At 40.6% G+C, this 21,841-nt stretch overlaps 1 protein-coding gene across 13 annotated transcripts in view; it reads right to left on the bottom strand.

Annotated features, from left to right (window-relative positions):
- The window catches only part of ABCC4 (ATP binding cassette subfamily C member 4), a 627,262-nt gene that overhangs the window by 155,769 nt on the left and 449,652 nt on the right, over positions 1–21,841 (bottom strand). For all 13 annotated transcript variants that reach the window (XR_004539971.1, XM_033950379.1, XM_033950382.1 and 10 more), the window contains 3 exons: positions 16,632–16,751; positions 13,140–13,250; positions 7,974–8,074 (listed from right to left, as the gene is read on the bottom strand). Coding sequence is in view for 12 of the 13 variants with exons in the window: in XM_033950379.1 (XP_033806270.1) it covers positions 7,974–8,074; positions 13,140–13,250; positions 16,632–16,751 (332 nt within the window). In the remaining variant the exon portion in view is untranslated. The remainder of the gene's footprint in view (positions 1–7,973; positions 8,075–13,139; positions 13,251–16,631; positions 16,752–21,841) is intronic.

Raw genomic sequence — 21,841 nt, 5'->3', positions numbered from 1 at the left:
GCACTATAAAAGGTTCAAAGAAGAGCAACCAAGATGATAAAAGGGGGAAGCCACTGCTTGCCCTGGATCAGTAGCATGGAATGTTGCTACTCTTTTGGTTTTGGCCAGGTACTAAGGACCTGGATTGGCCACCCTGAGAACGGGCTACTGGGCTTGATGGACCATTGGTCTAACCCAGTAAGGCTATTCTTATGTTCTTATGAACCCTATTTGCATTTGCCTTCTGTGGTCCCGCTCCCGGATCTTCAGCCGTGAACACAGAACAGAAATATTTGTTAAGCCATTCAGCCTTTTCTTTATCAGTTTCTACATATTCTTCCCCTTCACTTTTGAGTCTCTCAATGCCACTTTTGCACTTCTTCCTATCATTGATATATCTAAAAGCATCTACCACAAGTATCCAACAAACTTTTTCCTTCAATGTTAGGTAATCTTCTTCTATTACCCGAACATATTGTTTTTCTCCACTGTATCCTGTAAGTACTTAAATCTTTATATGTAATTTCTCAACTATATTATGTAATGTACAAGAATCACTGTTATATAATTCTCTCAGTAATGTCCAGATATCTTCTAATTTGTAATCCGCTTAGAACCGCAAGACACAAGCGGAATAGAAATCACTAATGTAATGTAATGTAATGTAAAAAAAAAAAAAGGTCTTGTCTCCCCATTTTACCATGTCAGCTATTTTTTTCTTCCATTTGCATCTTTGGTTTACTGACTACTTGATCAGCCTCTCTTAACGTTTCCAGATATTTTTGCCTGTCTTCCTTTTTCTGCGATATTTTGTAGTTTATGAAAGCTAACCTCTTATTCCTTATCTTCTCAGTTACTACTTTTGAGAACCAAAGCGGCCTTCTTTCCCTCCTACTTTTTCTTACTTGCCTCAGAAAAAGATTTGTTGCCCTCACAATAACTCCTTTCAGTTTTGCCCACTGCATTTCTACTCCTTCCAGACATTCCCATCCAAACAATTCCTTGATGCAATCCCCCATCCAAAGTTAGTTTTTTCTAATAAGTCTAGAACCTTTACTTTTGAATGAGTCCTCTCTATACCAGTCTTAATATTAAACCGTACCATGCAGCGATCACTGGATGCAAGATGATCACCCACTGTAACATCAGAAACACTTTCCTTGTTTGTAAGCACTAAGTCCAGTATAACCTCCATCCCACATGGGTTCCATTACCAAATGCTAGAACAGTTCTGCTTGAAGAGAATCCAGGATCTCCCTACTTTTAGAAGACCTCGCAACAGGGATATCCCAATCAACATCTGACACGTTAAAATTACCTATTAGTAAAACTTCCCCTTTTGTAGATATATTCTGAATGTCTACTATTAAATCTCTGTCCTCTTCTTCCGTCAGTAGAGGGCTGTATATCACACCAATGTAAATATATTTACCATTCCCTCTTTCCAAATTGATCCACATTGCCTCTTCTTTCCCTTACAGATCCTGCAATTGTGTGGCTTTAATATAACTTTAACATATAATCTAATCTAATCTTCCATTTGTGAGTCGCATAAACCTATACAAGCTCAAGGTGACAGATCAAAGAGGAAAAGAGAAATTAGAGGGGGGGGGGAACATGGAAGAAGTAAGGGGAGGCCCTAGAAGTAGGGGGTGCAATACAGAAGCTGAAACAGTTAAATGTCAGAGGTGGGACTTCAGGTTTTCCTGAATGCGGTGTAGTTTGTCTCTTTCCCGATTGCTTCTAGGAGGTCATTCCAGGTTTTTATACCCAGATAGGTTATCAGAGTGGAAAATTTGCTTGTAGTGGAGGTATTTTGTAGATGGCAGGTTTAATTGAATTCTGTTAAGGATTCTTCTTGATGTTAACCAAACAGTAGAGACACAGTTGATGCATAGTGTAGATGGTTTTTTCTTGTGGTTAGAGATTTGTGGTTCCATTGTGAGAATGTCGTCTAAGATGCAGCCGAGTAACTTGGTGGATTTTTCCATTATGAGAGTGATGCCTGATGAAAGAGTGAGGTTGAGCGGTGTGGAAACCAATGGCTTTGGTCTTGGTGGCGTTCAATTTCATCTTGTTGTTCGTTGCCCATGTTTGGATTTTATCTATATTATTTGAGATTTTTTCAGCAATGTTAGGATGGTTATTGGTTATGGGGATGAGAAGGAGGATGTCATCGGCATAAGATAGTACAGTTTCGTCTTCTATTTTGATGTGTCCCAGTAAGCTCATGAATAAATTGAATAGGATAGGGGATAATGGGGAGCCTTGTGGGACACCACAGAATGCCTTCCAAGGGTTGGAGTATGCTTCTTGCTTTTTGACCGTGTATTCGCGATTTTGTAGAAGTCTGTGAACCATTTCAGTACAGTCCCTGTTATTCCGATTTCTGAGAGTTTGGCTAGGAGTTTGGCTCCTTTTCTTCCTACCCTGTCTTTCCTGAACAGATTATAGCCCGGTATAACTAGAGTACATCCCAGTCATGGTTCTCAGTGAACCATGTCTCTGTGATCACCACTATATCCAACTCATCTTCTTCCATCACAGTTTCTAGATTCAGAATTTTGTTTACCATACTTCGAGCATTGTCGCAACCCGCAGGCTCCTGAAACGCGCAGCGAGCCTGGGCCACAGCGACCAACACTATTCCTAGCGTGTTCCCTTCAACTAGGGAATCCTTCTGGTGCCTTATGTGTCAGCCTAGGGTGAAAACAGCAAGTAAAAATAACCACAGTGAAAACAGGCAAGGAATTCACTTACACAGAAAAGGCAAAGAATGCAAATAGACTTTTTATTCCTGACCCAGAGTCAGGTTGTTCAGAGATTCTTAGAAGACTGTAATATTTCCCAATACATTGGTGCACAAACCAAAACATGCAATGTTGGGCCATCCTGGCCACACTGGTTGCACAAACATCAGAATGGCTCTTATTTTCAAAGTCCAAAAGAAAAAGAAACACAAAACCAAAATTATGGCTGGACTTCAGTCTTTACCAATCAGTCCTCTTCACCAGCCTTAATGGGTAAAGGGTAAGTTCATCAAAATCGAGCAGGTAACTTTTACTCTTCCTTTTGTTTCAAATTCCTACCCTGTTATATTTACTTTATAATTGTATTTAATCCATTTTATTTTTTTCCTCGTGTTTGGTTGATATATAGTTGTGTAAATCATTGTCTTAGTAAAATGTTATTCGTTTTTATGTCACCCTAATTTGCAACATTTTTTTGTAAATCGCACTGAAGTAAGATTTTGTGATCAAATCAAAATTTTATTAAACTTGAAACTTGAATCAATGCTCTCTTTCCTGGGAAAGAGCAGTAAAGAAAAATACACCCAGTTCTTGTAGCTTGGGAAAATAAACTTTTCATAAGCTCAAAGGTAAACTGCTAACGCTAGGAAACTCTGGCATTGGCTGACTGCAGCTAAGGAACTTACACACATGGAGCTCTTCCATGGCTGACGTTCCCTGCAGTAGCTTATCAGTAGCTAATGAGTTTCCAGCTGTGTGGAGAGGAGCGTAAGGAAAAGGCTCCGTAGTTAAATGTTCAAGCAGTTTAAAGCAAAAACAATGCAACAGAATGCTTCAGAGGTTAGCACAGAAAGTCAGACAATTCTGCTGTACCCAAAACATAAACTCAGTCTCAGGAGTTCACCAAAAAAACACAGGTAAGAGAAAGTATCAAAAATCTTCCCACTTTTCAGCTTGTGTCCATAACTTCTAACCTCTCACTAGGCACACTGGGCATACTAATATCCATAGGTTCCCAGACCTCCAACTGCTTCTCAATGGTGGGATCAGACTCCTCAGAAAGGTCCACCATCTCACACTCTTCTCCCAGCTCATTAGCATTCAGCCAGGGAGCGAAGTCATGCTGCCTCTCAGGATCACGTTCCCAGCTTCTTTGCTCCTCTCCCTCTCTGGGTCTCAGCTGCCTCGTTTTAACAGGCTCCAAGCCGTCCCTCCCTGCACTGAAGAGGGGAAAGGGAGAAAGCTCCCTCTGCAGCTGTGTCTGCTTATGTGACAGCTTCCTGATAGTACTCTGGCTTTCTGGGAGCTGTAGTTTCCTGGCTCCTGAGTTCTTTTGTAAGCTAATAGCAGGCTTGGTAGCATAACCTGCCACTGGCCTGGACTCTCCCTGGCAGTCACTGTCTGCAGGGCCGGATTTTCCTATAGGCTAACTAGGCTTCAGCCTAGGGCCTCAAGATCAAGAGGGGCCTACATTCAAATTGTTAGCAAAATTAAAATTACACTATTCTAAAAACAGTGAACACTAAAACACTGAACCGAAAATAAGGAGAAATTCTATGTTTCGGGATCGGAACCGGCTCCAGCCGCAACGGGGCGCCAACTCGGCTTCTCCCATTCTTTTTCTCGCCCTGGGAGGAGGATCAGGGAGGGAAAGACGTCAGTCCGGAAACAGCTGGGCAAAGGCCAGCTCCGCAGGGAGAGAGGCAAAACATGGATCCATCAGGACAGGGCGGCCCAGACTGGCATCGGGGGGTGGGGTGGGGTGGGGGGTTTCAGTGGAAGGGGGATAGGAGGCAGGCAGGCTGGCATCAGAGGGGGGGGGGGGGGGTTTAATGGAAGGCAGGCAGGCAGGATGGCGTGGGGGGGTGTTCAATGGAAGGGGGATGGGAGGCAAGCGGGCATCGGAAGGGGGGTGAGGTAAGGAAGGATGCACTGGGGGCACTATGGACATAGGAAGGGGCAATGTTGTGTGTTATGTTTGATTAGTTATTGTTACAAGTACTATATATGGTGCTGGAATAAATGTCCAAATAAGTGTTCTCGACTTTTTTTTATTTATTATCCGTGTCACATTTTTTATAAAGGTTAGTACCAATAACAACATGTTTCATTTAACATATTGATATATATCACAGTAATGATGTATTTTATTATCTCTCATGTAATTTACAAACTTAAAAATGGGATGTGAAAGGGCATCATAAGTGGAATAGCCTAGGGCCTCTTTTATCTAAATCCGGCCCTGACTGTCTGGCTCATTAATGTCAGTGCAAGAGAAGTCAGCGTTTTCATACTCGGCAGAGCCAACCAGGTCAGCTCTCCTGCATAGGGGCTTACTGCTCTTCCTGAACCAAAGCTAGGAGGAGAGCTAGATTTGTCACAATATACTTCTTTCCAGACATTGCCCCCTTTTCCCATCCATGTAAAGGTATCCAGTGATTTACTTACCTGATGGCTTATACTCACCCGGGGGCTTTGATCCCCCTGCCCCATCACTTCTAGTTTAAAGCCCTCTTCAGTAGATTAGCTAGCCTGCCACCGAAGACACTTCTTCCCTTCTTTGATAGATATATACCATCCCTGCTCAGCAGCCCTTGGAAAATCATCCCATGATCCAGGACGCCAAAATTCTCTTGATGACACCATCCACATAGCCACGTATTCATTTCCAGGATACGTGCTTCTATGATCTGGTCCTTACCCTCGATAGGGAGGATGGACGAGAATACCACCTGCGCACCTGACTGCTTCACCTTCTCTCCCAGAGCCAAGAAGTCACTTTTGATATGTTTGCAGGGGTACCTGGCAGTATCATTAGTTCCAATGTGGATGAACAGCATTGGATAATAGTCATCAGGCTTGATGATTCTTGGCAATCTTTCTGTAACATCTTGGATTTTGGCACCAGGCAGACATAGCATCCTCCTGAGACATCATGTCTAATCTGCAGATGGATGCTTCTGTACCCCTCAGAAGGGCATCACTAACCACCACTACCTTACAGCTCCTAGTGATCATGGATCCAGCAATTTCAAGCCTTGGTCCTTCCTCTTCCTGGTATGTTCACATCTCCTCCACTTCAAGGGCAGCATGCCAGTTCTTCAGTTCAAGGGCAGGCAGAGTTCCGTAATCTGATTCCAGCTGTCTTCCCTCAGCACAGCCTTTTCTTCCCCACTGCTGGAAATCTTTGACCCCTCATGAACCATTTTAATCGATGTACCTCTCATTCTCATGGATGCTTCTCAAGTCTTCCTACCTCCTCTCTCAGTTCCTTTACTTCCTTAATGAGGTATTCAAGCTGAAGACAGCTTGCACTTGGAACCTCTTCCTCTGCCCTCTGACTTGTTTTCCATAAGTATAAAACAGTTTTTGAAAATCTTTGTTTATTTATGTATTTTACCCGGGGGGGGAGGGGTTGTTGGTATAATTATTGGTGCACTGTGAGTTTTTCTGGATCTATGATTGTATTGGCTGAGATTTTGAGATCCTATTTCTTTAGGTGCTCATTTGAACTGGACTGAGGTTTTCTTCTCCACTTCATTCTCAAGTTTCAAGTTTATTAAAATTTGTTATACTGCCTAATCAAACTACACGGCAATTTACAAAGGTAAAATACATACAAAATACATAAAATACAAAATCAAATGAACAGGGTACAATGTCATAATTTTTAAAAATACAACAATACACCTACACGACAGAGACAATAAGGAACTACAATGTATAAAAAAAAGGAGGGAGACGGGAGGAATGTAAGGGGGTAGGGGAGAAGACAAAATATCCAACAGTCGTTCAAAATAAAGTGCATCAAGAAACGCCTAAAACGTCCTTAAAAGGATGATTATAGTCCAAAAGCATCTTTGAACAAAAATGTTTTTAAGCTGATCTTAAAGGTATTTAAAGATGTCTCCTCTCTTAGGTGGTTAGGTGCTAAATTCCAAAGCGTCGCAACATCATAGGGAAGGCTTCCAGATGGCATGGGAAGCGCGTGAGGAGCCGCTGCCCACAGCTTTGTGCAATGCAGCACTCAGGGAGCCAGCTCAAAGACGCCGCGTTGATCGCACAGTGGACTGGCCCAAAGATAACACTGGGTGGCAGGCCAGAAGGCAAGGCACATGGAGGGAGAGAGACAACAACGGTAAGGGAAATGCTTTTATTTTTTTTTATTTAGTGACTGATTTGTCTGTTCAGGAAGAAATGCATTTGTTTCTTTTCCTCTGGGTTTGTACTGCTTGCAGAGTCTTGCATCTTAGGATTTGTTTGTAAATATTAGTGCTTTTAGTTTTTGGTCCTGCATTTGCATGGGGTTATCTGTTTTCTGGTAGGAATGAATGTTAAAAAGTATACAATGTGCTTTGTGTATTTTAATTTTGTGGTTAACCATTATGTGTTGTTAATACAATTATATTGTGTATATATATCAAAAACGAATGGAAAAAATGGTGTTATAATTAGTACTATTATGGAGGCGGGGTATAGGGCGGAGATTGAGTGGAGATGGGCATGACTTAGCCCAGTGTTCTTCATCTGCCGGTTCATGGACCGGTGCCGGTCTACAAAATAATTATTTAATTTCCGCCGGTCCATAGGTGTCAAAAGGTTGAAGAACACTGCTCTTTGTGATTGTAAATAAGGATCTATTCTTTTATTTTGCAAGTATAGGAAAATCCTGTGCCATTATAGTTTTTTTTGTAACCTTTTAATGATCATGCTGACTCCTTTCTTAAGCTAGAAGAATGGTTAAGTGGTTTAAAAATATTTAAATTATATTAAATTAAATCAAATTTTAAAAAACACAAATATTGCTAAGGTCCACACAATGTAATATAATGTGAGATAAGGTATAATACTTATAACCAGATGTATAACTGTTTAAGAGTGACATTTGTTTTTACTTTCCCACAGTATGTGTGATACACTTTGGACAAGTAGATTTGTGAGTAGAGGAGTATTTTATAAAGTGTACTTACAGTATATTGCAATTATACCCCAATTTCACTCAAATGTCACAATCCACCTTTTTGGTTTTATGTCATGCCACATGTCACTCTGATGCTTAAAAACTATTGAATACCATGTTCTGATCCTCAATAACTGTAAACAAACAAGCTTTTTGGTTTTATTAGTTTAGTTGCCTTGCAGAAAAACAAACATCATATCTAGTTTGTATCCAAAGTTGCTTTCAAGTTATTCAATAGCAAAGGACTTGAAATGATTAAATATTTGCATATAAATTTTTTTTACCAGATTTTCAACTTCGGCACTTTGCCTAACTCCCCACTGGAATGTCCCCATGAGAGTGATAGCATAGGATAATGCCAAGCCCACCTGCCCCGCATCCAGTCCTGTCAGATGAAGAAAAAATTACATATAGTTACCAAAAAATACAGACATTCAGTTATGTGTTTTCTTCAGCCTAACACAGAAAATTATACACATTAAACAGGGCATGAAAGGAAGCCTTTTCAAGGACAGTTACCCCTCAGAATTTAAAAACAGATTAGTTACCTCTCAGAATTTAAGAACAGATTATGAATATGATAAAGCACCAATCCTGAAATGATTTAAGTTCTGCTGATAGAAGAAAAGTGCATACCGACCACAACAATCTTTTACCGAACCCAGCATAGCTGAGGACAAATTCTTGGAGGAAAAGACCATAGTCTGCAAAAGATAGTGTGACAGGGTTGATTTCCTGTCACGAGCCTACAGAAGGAGCCTGAGCAGTGGTGTGTGGAGCTTATTTGTTTATGTTTATTGAAATCTTTATATACCGCAAATACAGCCAAAAAGGATCAAAGCAGTTTACAATACAACTCAATCAAATTTATGAAAAGAACTCCATTTAAACAGGAAAGAAAAGGAAAGAAATTTGCATAGAGATCTTGCAAAGACACTTGGGAGCTGTTCACTCACCACAAGTGAAGTAAGGTGCTGAAAAAGACAGTTTCAGAGCAAAAAGCTGAGAAAAGCAAAAGCTCTTTCGGGAGCAAGGCAACCCTCAAGTAGAGGAATGCTAGCTTCAGCCTAACCCTTGGTAAGCCTGATAGACCGGCCTGTCTGGTAGAGCTTGGAGTCCAGAGTGGGCTCAAGCTTGATGACCAGCAGAGGACCTGATAGAACAGCTTAGGGACTAGAAGAGTCCTCAGGGCATGTGCGGAAGGGGACTGGAAGGAGGAGTAGCTGGAGAGCCCAGTAGAGCTTGGCGTGACCAATGAGGCCTCAAACATGATGACCAGTGGTAGGACCGGTGAAGTATCCAGGATCCATGGTGACCCAAGAAGCCAGGGAGCATAGGGAATGGCGGTGGCCCCACAAGATGCAACAAGAAGAGTTAGAAGTATTTAACATCCTAGGCCAGGGATGCTCAAAAGGTCGATCGCGATTGACCAGTAGATCGCGAAGGCAACGCAAGTCGATCACAGAGCCATCCCAGGCTCTGTGATACTCGCATTGCCTTCACGTTCTACCTGCTTCCTGACACGGTAAAGAGGATGCAGAAGCGCCGGGCCAAGCAGCCTTCTCCACCCGACGTCAATTCTGACATCGGAGAGGAAGTTCCAGGCCAGCCAATCGCTGCCTGGCTGGCCTGGAACTTCCTCTCCGACATTAGAATTGACGTCGGGTGGAGAAGGCTGCTCTGCCCGGCACTACTGCATCCTCTGGCATCGGGAAGCAGGGAGAGCAGAACTTGGTGGCGGTGCCTTGGGGGCCTGTTTCCCAATTGTGGTGGTGGTGGCTTGGGGGAGGGCAGGGAGAAAGAAAGAAATAAGGGAAACAGAAAGAAAGAAAGGGGATATTGAGAGAGAAATACAGACAGAAAGAAAGGGGGTATGGAGAGAGAGAGAGACAGACAGATAGAAAGGGAGCATCTAGAAAGAAAGAAAGGGGGCATGGAGAGAGAAAGACAAAAAGAAAGAAGGGGGCAGGGAGAAAGAAAGAAAGGGGAGGGGGCAGGGGGAGAGGAAGAAAAAGTTGCAGGATGGAATGAGGTCTGGAGGAGAGGAAGCATACAGGAGGCTGAAAGAAGGGAAAAATATTGGATGCGCAGTCAGAAGATGAAAGTGCAACCAAAGACTCATTAAATCATCAGACAACAAAGGTAGGAGGATAGGAATATCAAATCCTTTCCATCCCTTAAAGAGGAATTTTGGCTTCCACAAAAAGATTTGTTTACCTATCTCCAGCTCCGACACTATGTCACACAGCTGCCATCATTTGATCTTAATTCAAATAGACAAGAATTGTTGTCTACAGTGTACACTCTGGACTCCCAGATAAAAGTGCCTCTTAGGTTCCATAATAGGAGATACTTAAAAGACAAGGCTGCTTCAATTCAGTATCTATAGTTACAGACATCGGTAACGGCATCCCAGCAATGGAATCACTTACCTATATACCTCTGGGAAGAAACAGTACTAGAATGGCTTAAGCGCTCATTAAAAAGCTTCCTTTTCACTGATGCTTTCGGGAACTGGCTTAGCATTAAATCAACGTATTTTTAGCTCCACCATTAATTCTGTAATCCTGAAGAATAAGCAAGCTTTAACAAATAGAATCTCCCTCCCTAATGTTTTTTCCTTAATTGTACCTTTTCTTCAAAATTTTAGTTCTACCCTTTTCTCCCTCCCATTTCAAGTATGACGTCTGTATTTTGTCCTTAGTATGTCTTTATGTGATAAAAATTTTTAATGTACACCGCTTTGAATTTATTATAAAAGCGTTTTTATCAAATTTTAATAATACTTGAAACTTGATCTAGAGACCTGAAACATACTTTTCCAGAGGACACCCATTAATTATCCACTGTAAAAAAAACTACTTTCTTTAAAAACCTACATATACTTTTGAGAAACGCAATACAAGACTTTACTACAGTTTTATGTCTCACCAAAGCTCAGAGTGGAAGCAACATGTCATAAATATAGACATACAGAGGCAACCCTGGCCCATATGTTGTGATCTTGCCATCAATTGCCTCTTTTTGGACATGTGTCTTTGTCTTTATTAAAGACATCTGGACAATTACAATTCGTACAGACCCTGCCTTGATATTTCAGTTACTACCTGTCTTTATTATATGGTCTGCTTTGGTGACTCTTAAATGTATCCTGCTCATGTGGTTAGACACTGCTGCTCCCACATTGCAATTATGGAAATCATAGATGATTCACTTGTTGGCCTGGGAGCAGAGAACAATAGCTAACTTTTCCTCTTGCCAGGGAGCTCATTTTTCAGGCCATGTGGGAATCCTTTTGGAATATCTGTTGTTCAAAGTATAATTTTGAATGATTGACGTTTCTTGATATTTATGTTTATAAGGTTATGAGAAATGAGAATGATTTAAGTTGATGTGGTTGGAACCTGGGGAAGATGGAGGGATTTTATGTCAAGGTTAAAATGAACTCTAACATGGAAGACAGTCTTGTTATTGGTCTACTCCAGGGGTGTTCACACTTTTTGGGCTTGCGAGCTACTTTTAAAATGACCAAGTCAAAATGATCTACCAACAATGAAATTTAAAAAAACAAAACACAAAGCCCACTGAAAGGCAGAGAAAATGTTAATTATCATTCATATTCCGGGGTTTTTTCAAAGAGGTCACAGCAGATGACTTTATGCAATGTCACCTTAGTAACAACCATACAAAAATAGACAAATATACCCCTCTTCCTTTTTACTAAACCACGATAGCAGTTTTTAGCACAGGGAGTTGCGCTGAATGCCCCACACTGCTCTCGATGCTCATAGGCTCCCTGCGCTAAAAAACACTATTGCGGTTTAGTAAAAGGGAGCCATAGTGCAAAATGTAGACAGCCGATATAAATTCTCAAAACGGACACATTTTGATCACTAAATTGAAAATAAAATCATTTTTCCTACCTTTGTTGTTTGGTGATTTCATGAGTCTCTGGTTGCACTTTCTTCTTCTGACTATGAATCCAATCTTTCTTCCCTTCTTTCAGTCTCCTGTATGTTTCCTCTCCTCCAGACCTCATTCTCTCCCCAAACTTTTTCTTTCTGCCTCCCTGCCTCCCTTTCTTTCTGTCTCCCTGTTCCCCCTTCTTTCTGTCTCCCTGCCTGCCCCCTTTCTTTCTTTCCCCCTGCCCTCCCCCAAGCCACTAGGTTTGCCGCCGCCGCCATCGGGGAACAGCCCCCAAGCCACCGCCACCCCAAGCTCTCCCTGCAGAAGCATCACGCTGACCAGTATTCCGCTCCCCGACGTCAATTCTGACGTAAGAGAGGAAGCTCCGGGCCAACCAGGCATTTCTCTCCATTCCATCCAGCCTGAGCCCCATCTCTCCTTGATCCAGCATTTCCCTTCTGTGTCTTTCAGAATTACCATTTCACCTATTTTTCAGCATCACCCTTCTTTGTGTCCATCTCACCTATATCCCTATCTCACCACTTTTTCAGAATCTTCATTTGTCTCTGTCCTTGTCTTTATCTCTCCCCCCCCCTTTTTTTAGCATTACTTCTATGTTTCTATTTCACCTCCTCTTCATGTCCCCTCTGTATCTCTATCCTTATTCAGTAGGTCCTGCTTACCCTTTCTCTTCTTTGTGTCACTATCTCCATTTTCAGCTTTCCCCCCTTTTCCTTTGTTACTGCACCCTGTAGCCAGAATCTTTCCACCCTCCCTCCACTCCGGCCCAGCCCAGTATGAAATATTTCCTTTTGTTTCCCTCCCCTCTCTCTTTCTCTCTCTCTTCTCCTCCCTCACCCACGAGTCCTGCATCTGGCCTTCTCCCTTCCACCTGCATCCAGCCACATACCCTGCCCTGCGGGCCTCTTCAGCAACTCGTCAGCAACGGTGATCAAGACAGGCTGCCAATATTGAGGCCTTCCCTCTGCGAGTCCAGCCTTTGTGGAAAAAGAAAGTTGAAACAAGCGGGACTCGCAGAGAGTAAGCCCCGGCGTCAGAAGCTTCTGTCGATCGCTGCTGCTGACGAGTTGCCGAAGAGAGCCGCGGAGCAGGGGGTGTGGCCGGATGCAGGTAGAAGGGAGAGGGCCAGATAGGAAGGCTGCTGGAAGAGGTAGAAGCTCCAGAGCATGACACCGACCCCAGCCAGGATGATTTCTTTTTCAGGCTGCTGCCGCCACCACTACACCCACCCCCCCTCCTCCGAAATGACAAAAACCAGACTAAAGTGAATGCCCGGGGAGAGGAAGGCTGATCAGCCCGGTAGATCGGGATGGCAACACGAGTCTATCACGGATCCCGGGATGGGCTCTGCGATCGACTCACGTTGCCTTCCCAATCTACCAGTCGATTGAGATCGACGTATTGGGCACCCCTGGTCTACTCTATTTTCACAAGCTCAATAAAAATAATATATGAACAAAGGCAGTGTACGGTTTCAGTTAATTTTGCCTTACACTAATTTCAGCATTTATTTTCATACTTACTGTTTGCAAGAAGTACAGCTCCAAAGGCAACGACCACAACAAAAATGGCACAGATAGCATCCAGGCGAACAGCAAACCATCGGGAGGTGGTCAGAAACAGGAACCAAGATTCTAAAAAAAGATTTGGTTTTAAAGTTAAACAGTAGGGGGGGGGAATCACAGGAGTTAAAAAATACATTCATCTATCTACTTCATTCATACACATACACACACACACATACATCATGATAGATAGTTATATACCAGTGGTCTCAAATTCGCAGCCCGGGGGCCACATGCGATCCGCCAGTTACTATTTTGAGGCCCTTAGTATGTTTATCATAATCACAAAAGTAAAATAAAACAGTTTCTTGATCATATGCCTCTTTAGCTATAAATTACAATATTATTATTAAGACTTAGCCAAAGGAAAGATTTATAAACTATAAAGAGTTTTACCTTATGCAAAATTGTCATTTCTTTAATAAGACATTAACTATTTTTCTGAGGCCCTGCAAGTACCTACAAATCCACTGCAAAGGGTTTGAGTTTGAGACCACTGATATACACCATATCCAGAAAAAACAAGACCCCTTATAAAGTTTAAAAAACTGATTAAACATTTTAGTATGACCTTTGAAAATACATTACTCCAACCTTTATTAGGAAACTCCCTTAGCAAATGTTTTGCGCCCTATCTACAGGGTAATTATCCCACAATGGTCAGCATTTTATTAAACGCTCACCAGCATGGAATGAATTAGACCTAGATATTAGGTGGCAGGCCAAATCCAGCTACTGGCACTGAATATGCAGGTACGAGTCTGAAGGCCACCAGAAACTATCTGATCGAGCTGACATTTCAGTGCCTGTACCTGGATAATTATATGGGGATATTTTGGGCAGCAATGAATGTGGTCCTCCTTGCCTAGTTAGTTATCTGGGTCCCAACACTATATCAGCAGATAACTTCTGGGTTCACTCTGGCACTAACCTGAAAGTGGTGCAGTGATCAGAGCTAATGTTTAGTGTCATTCTCTGGTTGAGGGCAGCTGAATATTAGCACTTGGCTCAGTTAAAATCAGCCTTATTATTGACCCCTATACGTTTAAATAGCAGCACTTGCCTGTGTAGTTTGGCATACACATGCAGACCCATCACTTACATGTGCACATGATCCAGGATATACAGCTTTCAAGGAAGTACAGTTTGAGAGGGAACAAAAATTGTATTAATAGTTCCCACTACTGAGTTCCATAGGATATAATGGACGAGTAGAATAAGCATTTAGCGCATGCTAAAATGGCTCGCGCACCTTAGAAAAAGGACTCCACAGTGAGTTGCAGTAATTAATTTGAGGTAACAATATAGCCTGAGCTATGGTACAAAAGCCATTGCGGTTTAAAGATGATTTAATATTACGTAGCTGATGTAACTCGTGGAATACCTTCCTAACAAGAAGATTTACTTGATTCTTCATAGTTAATCCCAAGTCTAGTATAATACCTAAATCTTTGGATTTATTTTCAATTTGGAGAGTTTCTCTTGTTTGTAGTTAGAAGCATTTACAAGGGATGTCATCATAATCACCACACCAGATGATTTTAGTTTGTTTTTTTATTTAGTTTGAGGAAATTATCTGTAACTCAGGTATCTACCTCACCAATGGCTTCTAATAGAGAATCAATAGGACTGGCATAAGAGTACAATGCTGGACAAAGTAAAAAGATATCAGCATTAGACAATACATATTGACCTAAGGTAGTTAAGTAAACTCCTAATGATCTTAGGTAAATATTAAATAATAAAGGATAGCGATTTAGGGGTCGATATTCAGCATTTTGCTGACCACCACTGGCATTATGCCCAGAATTTCAATGCTAGATCATTAACGGGCTCCAGCATTGAATTTACAGGTTTTCTAGGCTAGCTAAGTGTAATGTTCAGTGGTTAATTGGCTTGGAGCACCACATAAAGATATGACAGATTTTTATATGGCCTTATTTATGCGATGATCTTGGCCCGTTATGTGCAGAATATCGGCACTTAACTAGCCAAGTGCTGACTCCACCCCCCAGATAACCCCATAATAGCCAGTTTTGTTTTAGGCATGAATGGCATCTACATTAGGCGCCAATAGGCACCCTAATTGCACCTGCCTAACAATGCCTAAGTTTGTGATTGGCACCTAACTTTTACTTTTTTAATTGGCTTAATCAGTATGCTAATTGACCATGCCAGTTTCCAGCCAATCTAAAAAAAAATTTGAATTAAGCAATTTAAAAGGTCAGCGCCAAACTCTTAAGATGCCTAGTGATGCCTAAGTGGAAGATCCGTCCCACAACTGACAGTGCCTATGTTAAAAAGTACCCTTCAAAAGAACCCTTGGGTAATTAATCACAGCTTCTTAAATTGTTAGTTCAAATATGCTTTCCCCTGGCCGATGGACACAAATGTTTAAGGTAAGTGAAAAATCAAAATTATGCTTTAAGTAGATATATTTATGAAACATTTCCAATAATAAGTTTAACTAAGAGAGGCTAATGATGAACTAGAGGTGTAAATCTTAGTGCAATGAGATTGGTTGAGCATTAAGTGGCTCCGCTGAAGCTTTAAATGGTGAAAGCATACTTAAACTAACAATTTAAGAAACTATGATTGGTTATCCAAGGGTACTTTTGAAGGGGCTTTTGATTAGTACCTTGGGAATACCCATTTGTGCTTATATTTGTTGGATTCTATTAAAAAGTAGGCATGGATATGGGAAGATAATAGGCATGGTTGAACTAGGCATCATTAAGTGTCCGACATGGGCGCCACCAAATTAGGCGAGTGAAAAGCTGGCCTAATGGAACGGTGCCTATGTCTAGGACACCTAGCGATGCCTAAGTCTGCTTAGGCGCCACTAAATATGATTCTATAAATGGCGCTGTTTATGGAATCTGGCCCTTTCTTGTTATTTTCAGTGGCATTAACAGGTTAAGTGCTGATGAAAATGACCGGATAGCCCCACAAAGCAATTTGACCAGCCAGGAGCAGTTTCTGAATGATTAAATTGCTTTGAATATCAATCCCTTACTATCCTTCTTTATTCATTTACTAAATATGTACATTGATTGCACTGAATTCAAAAGCTGTATTATTTTATTCTATATAATATGTTTCATTTTCATATATATGAGTGGTATCTTTAGAAGTAACCTCATTGTACCCAAAAACTGTTAATTCATCTCTACTCAAATGATTAGTTGATTCTCATTTAAAAATCTGTTCGTAGAAATATCTTATAAGAGTACTTTTTCCTTCAGACTAAAAGCATGAATGAACTTATGTATTATTGTATTTGGTTACATAAGAAATAATGGGTTTCATAATATCTATTTAAAAAAGCCTGTTAATGTTATTCTGTACCATACATTCTGAAGTGCTGTCATAGTTAGGGAAAAGAAAATCCTGGAACAGATTTGGTGCATCCACATGTAGAAATGGAATCATTTCTAGTTTATTACACACCTGAGTGAAGATCTTGATGAGCATCAAATAAGTCTTGGAATCTCTTTTCTGCTTTGAAAGCCCGAACAGTCCAAAGCCCCTGAAGGGAAGATGACAAGTGAGAGAACACTGGGCTTCGAGCTGCAAAGTAAACACAAGTGTCCAAAGATCTGTAAGTTACCTATGTAGAATATATGTATGTACAGTAGATAAAATTACAGTGTACCAACAAATTAATGTGTTGTTTGTAATAGGCATATACAAAACCACAATTTTTTTGCTCCCATCAATAATAAAACAGTTCAATTTTATATTACTTTGATGAAATCATTTTAATTTGGGAAATTTATGATGTTTAATGGTGATAGTATAGTATTTGATTTGACAATCTCTATTTTGATATCAAGGTCAAGTCACCACATTTTTCAATACATTATCTGAGCATCACACATCTTTAAAAAATATGTATTTTGGAGAACTGCTGTGAAAATGGCTATTCTCTCTCACTTTGTATAATGAAATCCAAGGGTTTTAGAGCAAAGTGCCAATTTTTAAAAAAAATATAGTCCAGTTTATTGAATAGGAAGACTCTTGAGCTTATCTTGTGTCATATTAAAGGTTTATTATGAAAGAAAATATCTCACCAACAGGTACAAAACAGGTTAGAAGTGGCTTTCAGTTTATATCAAAATGTTTTGACGTGAACATTTCTATATCAAATCTTACACAATTAGTACCAAAAACTCAGAAATAGTGAACTTCCACTTATAATGGTAATAATAAACACTTCACAAGAAAAATGTGGAAGGTAAATAAAGCTACAACACGAGTCAGACACGGCTCTACTGGAAGTAAAAGCCTCGGACAAAGCCCTCCCACCACCACAACTGTGGTTCAAGGTGTTCAGGCGGAGAACTTCATCGGCATAAAAACCTCCCAGAGGGCTAAAAGGCTCTGTGTTGTGCAAAACTTTGCAAAAGTCAATAAGTGAACTGAATAAATCTATCACCAGGTAGTCACATTTTCATAAATAGTTTGACTCAAAAAACTTATCTTTTGTAATTAGCTTGGTCGGAACACCAACGATGGCCAGTGTTTCACATAATGCTGCCTCAGGGTATACCTTCCGATCGTACATGAGGTCATTTCCAGCAGCGCATTTAAATCCCTGCTAGCTCTGTGTTTTAGATGCCATCTTTTGTGGAAGGAGACAGGATTTCTCTTGTCCTGTTTTAAGAGGTATGTTTAATTTGTGCACATAACTTGAGTGGCATTAATTCAACGCATTTTGATCTGTCTTACTTTTGTTCTTTTGTGTTCTAGTTTGTAATCAGCATGAAAACTGATTTTGAAAGACTGCAAAGGTGAGGGAAAAGGAGGGAGATGGACCGAGAAGCGGAAGAGATATCCAGACCATGGGGTCCCTTGGAGCTATTTTAAGTTAGCTCAGGGGATGAGAGATGGGGAGTGGAGCAGGGACTAGAAAAACAAATTGTGAAAGGGAGAGGGAGAGAGTTTGTGGGCAATGGGATGAAGGGAGGGATTTTACAGGGGATTAGGCAGCTCTCCAGTTTGAGGGCCAGGGTAGACTGTGCGTGGGGAGCAACACATTCCTCCTCTCTCCTTCACTCCCCCCCTGCAGGTGGTCATGCATTGTTTTCCCTCTCTCACTTTCTATGGTCTGGTGTATCTCTCCTTTCCCTCTTCCCTGTGGTCTGATATCTCTTTTACGTGCCCCTCCCCGTATCCACATGCTGCTTCTGCAGTTCTATGGCATCAGTTCCTCAAGGCAACCTCGCCTCTTGCCAACCCTGAAGCTTTCTTTTCTCACAACGCTGCAGAAAAAAAGCTTCTAGGTCATCAAGAGGTAAGGCTGCCTTCAAAGAGCTGATGCCGGAGCACTGTAGCAGTAGCGTGTGGGGTAGGGGGAAGGGAAAGTAAAAGAGACACTGGACCATGGGGAGGAGGGAATTGAAAGAAAGAGGAAGGCATTGGTCTGCGTAACATAGTAAAACTCACATGGCTCTCCAGGTTTTGTTTCATGGCATCTCCCAGTATTTGAGCTGATGTATAAATTGATATCTTACAAACAAAAAATTATAAAACAAAAAATGTAGTACTTCATTACTAGATTAAGTTGCACTTAATGTTACATTGAAATTAATATTAGAACAATTAAAAGAAAGGGGTTCTGTATTCCTAGGATCACAGCACAAGACTTTGCAGTATGTGCCACAGATGAAATTATGTAAATGTTGGCATTTCTAGTTTAATATCATACAGTCTGACTTAATTATATCTATCACCTAATAAAACAAATTGCACATTTTATTTCATATTCTCTCTCAGCTGAAGGTCCATGAGCAGAACCACAGAAGACAAACACAAATAGGAATAGAGGTGTGGTAGACCCTGAACAATTTTCAGAGGACTGTGTTCATGAGAAGTCTACTAAAGGTGGACAAAGGAATGGGGCCTGATAACATAGATGCGAGGGTACAGAAGGAGCTGAGAGACATTCTGGTGGCTCCACTGGTTGACCTTTTCAAGGCTTCTCTAAAATCGGAAGCGGAGCCAAAGGACTGGAGAAGGGTGAGTGTGATCCCTCTCCACAAAAATGGAAGTAAGGAAGAGACAGAGAACGGTAGAAAACTACAAGCTGGTAAGTTTGACTTCCGTGGTAAGTAAATTCATAGAATGCTTTTAAAACAGAGAATAGTGAAGTTTCTGGAATCCAATGAATTACAGGACCAGTGGGCACATAGTTTTACTATAGGCAGGTCTTGTAAGACAAATCTGATCAATTTCTTTCACTGAATAACCAGAGAATTGGATAGAGGGATAGTGCAAGAAGTGGTTATATTTACATTTTAGCAAAGTCTTTGACAGTGTTCCACACAGATGTCTAATAAACAAACTGAGTGCCTTTAGTATGGACTCCAAAGTGACGGAGTAAGGAACTAGTTGTGGAAGGCAACAGAGGATAGTGGTAAATAGAGCTCACTAAGGAAAGGGATGTTACCAGTGGTATGCTGCTAGATTCAGTTTTTGGATCTATTCTTTTTTAACATTTTTGTAAGTGATATTGCTGAAGGGCTGTCTGATAATGTTTGCCTCCTTGCAGATATCACCAAACCCTTAATGATGTGGATAACTTGAGACAGGACCTAGCAAGCTTGAACAATGATATGGAACTTATCAGCTAAAATTTAATGCTAAGAAAGGCAGGGTCATGCATTTGGATTGCAAGAAGCAGAGGGAACAGTATAGTTTAGGAGGTGATAAACTTTTGTGCAAAAAAGGAGTGGGACTTGGGTGTGATAGTATGTTATGATATTAAGGTGGCAGAATAGATAAAAAGGTGATGGTGAAAGCTAGAATGAGGCTTGTGTGCATATGGAGAGGAATGGCCAGTAGGTAAAAGGAAGTAATGTTGCCCCTGTATAAGACCCTGGTAAGAACTTATTTAGAATATTGTGTACAATTCTGGAGATTTTATTTGTGGTTTTATATCCCACCAAATCCTCCGATTTGGAGTTTGAGGTTGGTTACAATAATCACTGCAACATGAAAACAATACAATAGCAGTTATTTCAGTACAAGCAAAAAATAACCAGTGCATCATGAAACATTCCAATAGCAATTATTTCAATACAAGCAAACGATAAACAGCGCAGAGAGAGTTTTGTTCCTGGCATAGAGTTCTGGTGTAGTGAGTTCATAGGGTGGTATGTGCACATCATAGTTTGAGTGTGTAGTTCAGGTGTTAGGGTAGGGCTAGGTTCCTAGCCAGGATTTTTGGATAAACCATGTTTTCGGGGATTTATGAAATATAGCATATATGGAGGTAATGCGATCTCTGTTAGGAGTAAACTCCACATTTTTGTAATTTGGTAGTTGATTGAGTTGCAGTGTAGTCTCTTATAATTTATTCCTTTCATGGATGGAAAGGATAGTGTCATTCAGTTAGTGTTGTGTTGTTCTGTCAATCTACTTAGTAGCTCTGCAAATCTGGGGAAGTAATCAGGGGATTCTCCATGTAGTATCTTGAATGTTAGGCAACATAGATTGAATTCAATCCACTTGTCAACTGGGAGCCAGTGTAACTTTATAAGTAGTGGTGTGACGTGGTCAAATCTTGATTTATAGAACATGAGTCTTGCTGCTGTGTTTTGTATTAGTTGGAGTTTTTTTGTTAAATTTTTGATAGTCCAGAGAGAAGTGCATTGTTGTAGTCTAGTAGTGATAGGATTATCGATTTGTGTTAGAGAAAATAGGGTCTAATCCTTCTCAATTTTTGTATCGTGGCATATGATTTTCAGATTAGATTGCTGATATGATTTTCAAATGTCAGTGAGTCATCGATGATGATTCCCAGGACCCTGGCAGATTTCTCGATATTGAGGTTGACTGTCAATGTAATAGAGGAATGGATTGAGTGCATCTGTGGTTCAAACCACAGTAGTTTAGTTTTACTGGCATTTAGTTTAAGATGGTGTTTTGTTGCCCATTCTTGTGCTCTACTTAAGGCTTAGAATAACTTAGTGATGAGATTAGTGAAATTTGAATCCACAGAGATTAGAAGAAAGATGTCATTGGCATATGAGAATATCCATTCCCCAGTACAATCGAGTCTAGAGTGGTCATGAAAATATTCTATAGTACATGCGAGATAGAGGATCCTTGTGGTACTTCATAAGGAGGGGTCTAGAGTTGGAATAGATTTTGCCTTTCAGAACTTTGTACTATCTGTTTGTAAGTAACCCTTGGAACCACTATAGGACATGTCCTGTGATTCCTAGTTCAGATAGCCTGTTTAATAAGAGATGTAAAATTGCACTAGCAGTATTTGTTCCCTTTGCTTAGTGCCAATCTTACACTTCAAAAAAGATGTAAACAGGATGGTGTTGCTTCAGAGGATGGCTACTAAAATGATCAGTGGTCTTCATCGCAGCACATAAGTAATTAGATGGCATCATTTGATCTAATTCCAGAAGTACAAATTCAGAAAGACATATTGCATATTTTTGTATTTCACTGATTGTCCAACTCTTTTTAGTGTAAACCACCTAGAACTTTTGGTTATGGCGGTATAAAAGAATAAAATTGTTATTATTATTATTAAATGATGTATTATCTTTATTTTTTATTTTTTTAAATCAAGGGACTAAAAAATACTTTGTTTTAATAAAAATATTTAACCAGTAGCTTATGGAAGCCCCTAAAACTTA

This window comes from Geotrypetes seraphini, chromosome 6 (assembly GCF_902459505.1).
Source record: "Geotrypetes seraphini chromosome 6, aGeoSer1.1, whole genome shotgun sequence".
Taxonomy (NCBI): Eukaryota; Metazoa; Chordata; class Amphibia; order Gymnophiona; family Dermophiidae; genus Geotrypetes; species Geotrypetes seraphini.
This window is presented reverse-complemented; position numbering and strand designations above follow the sequence as displayed.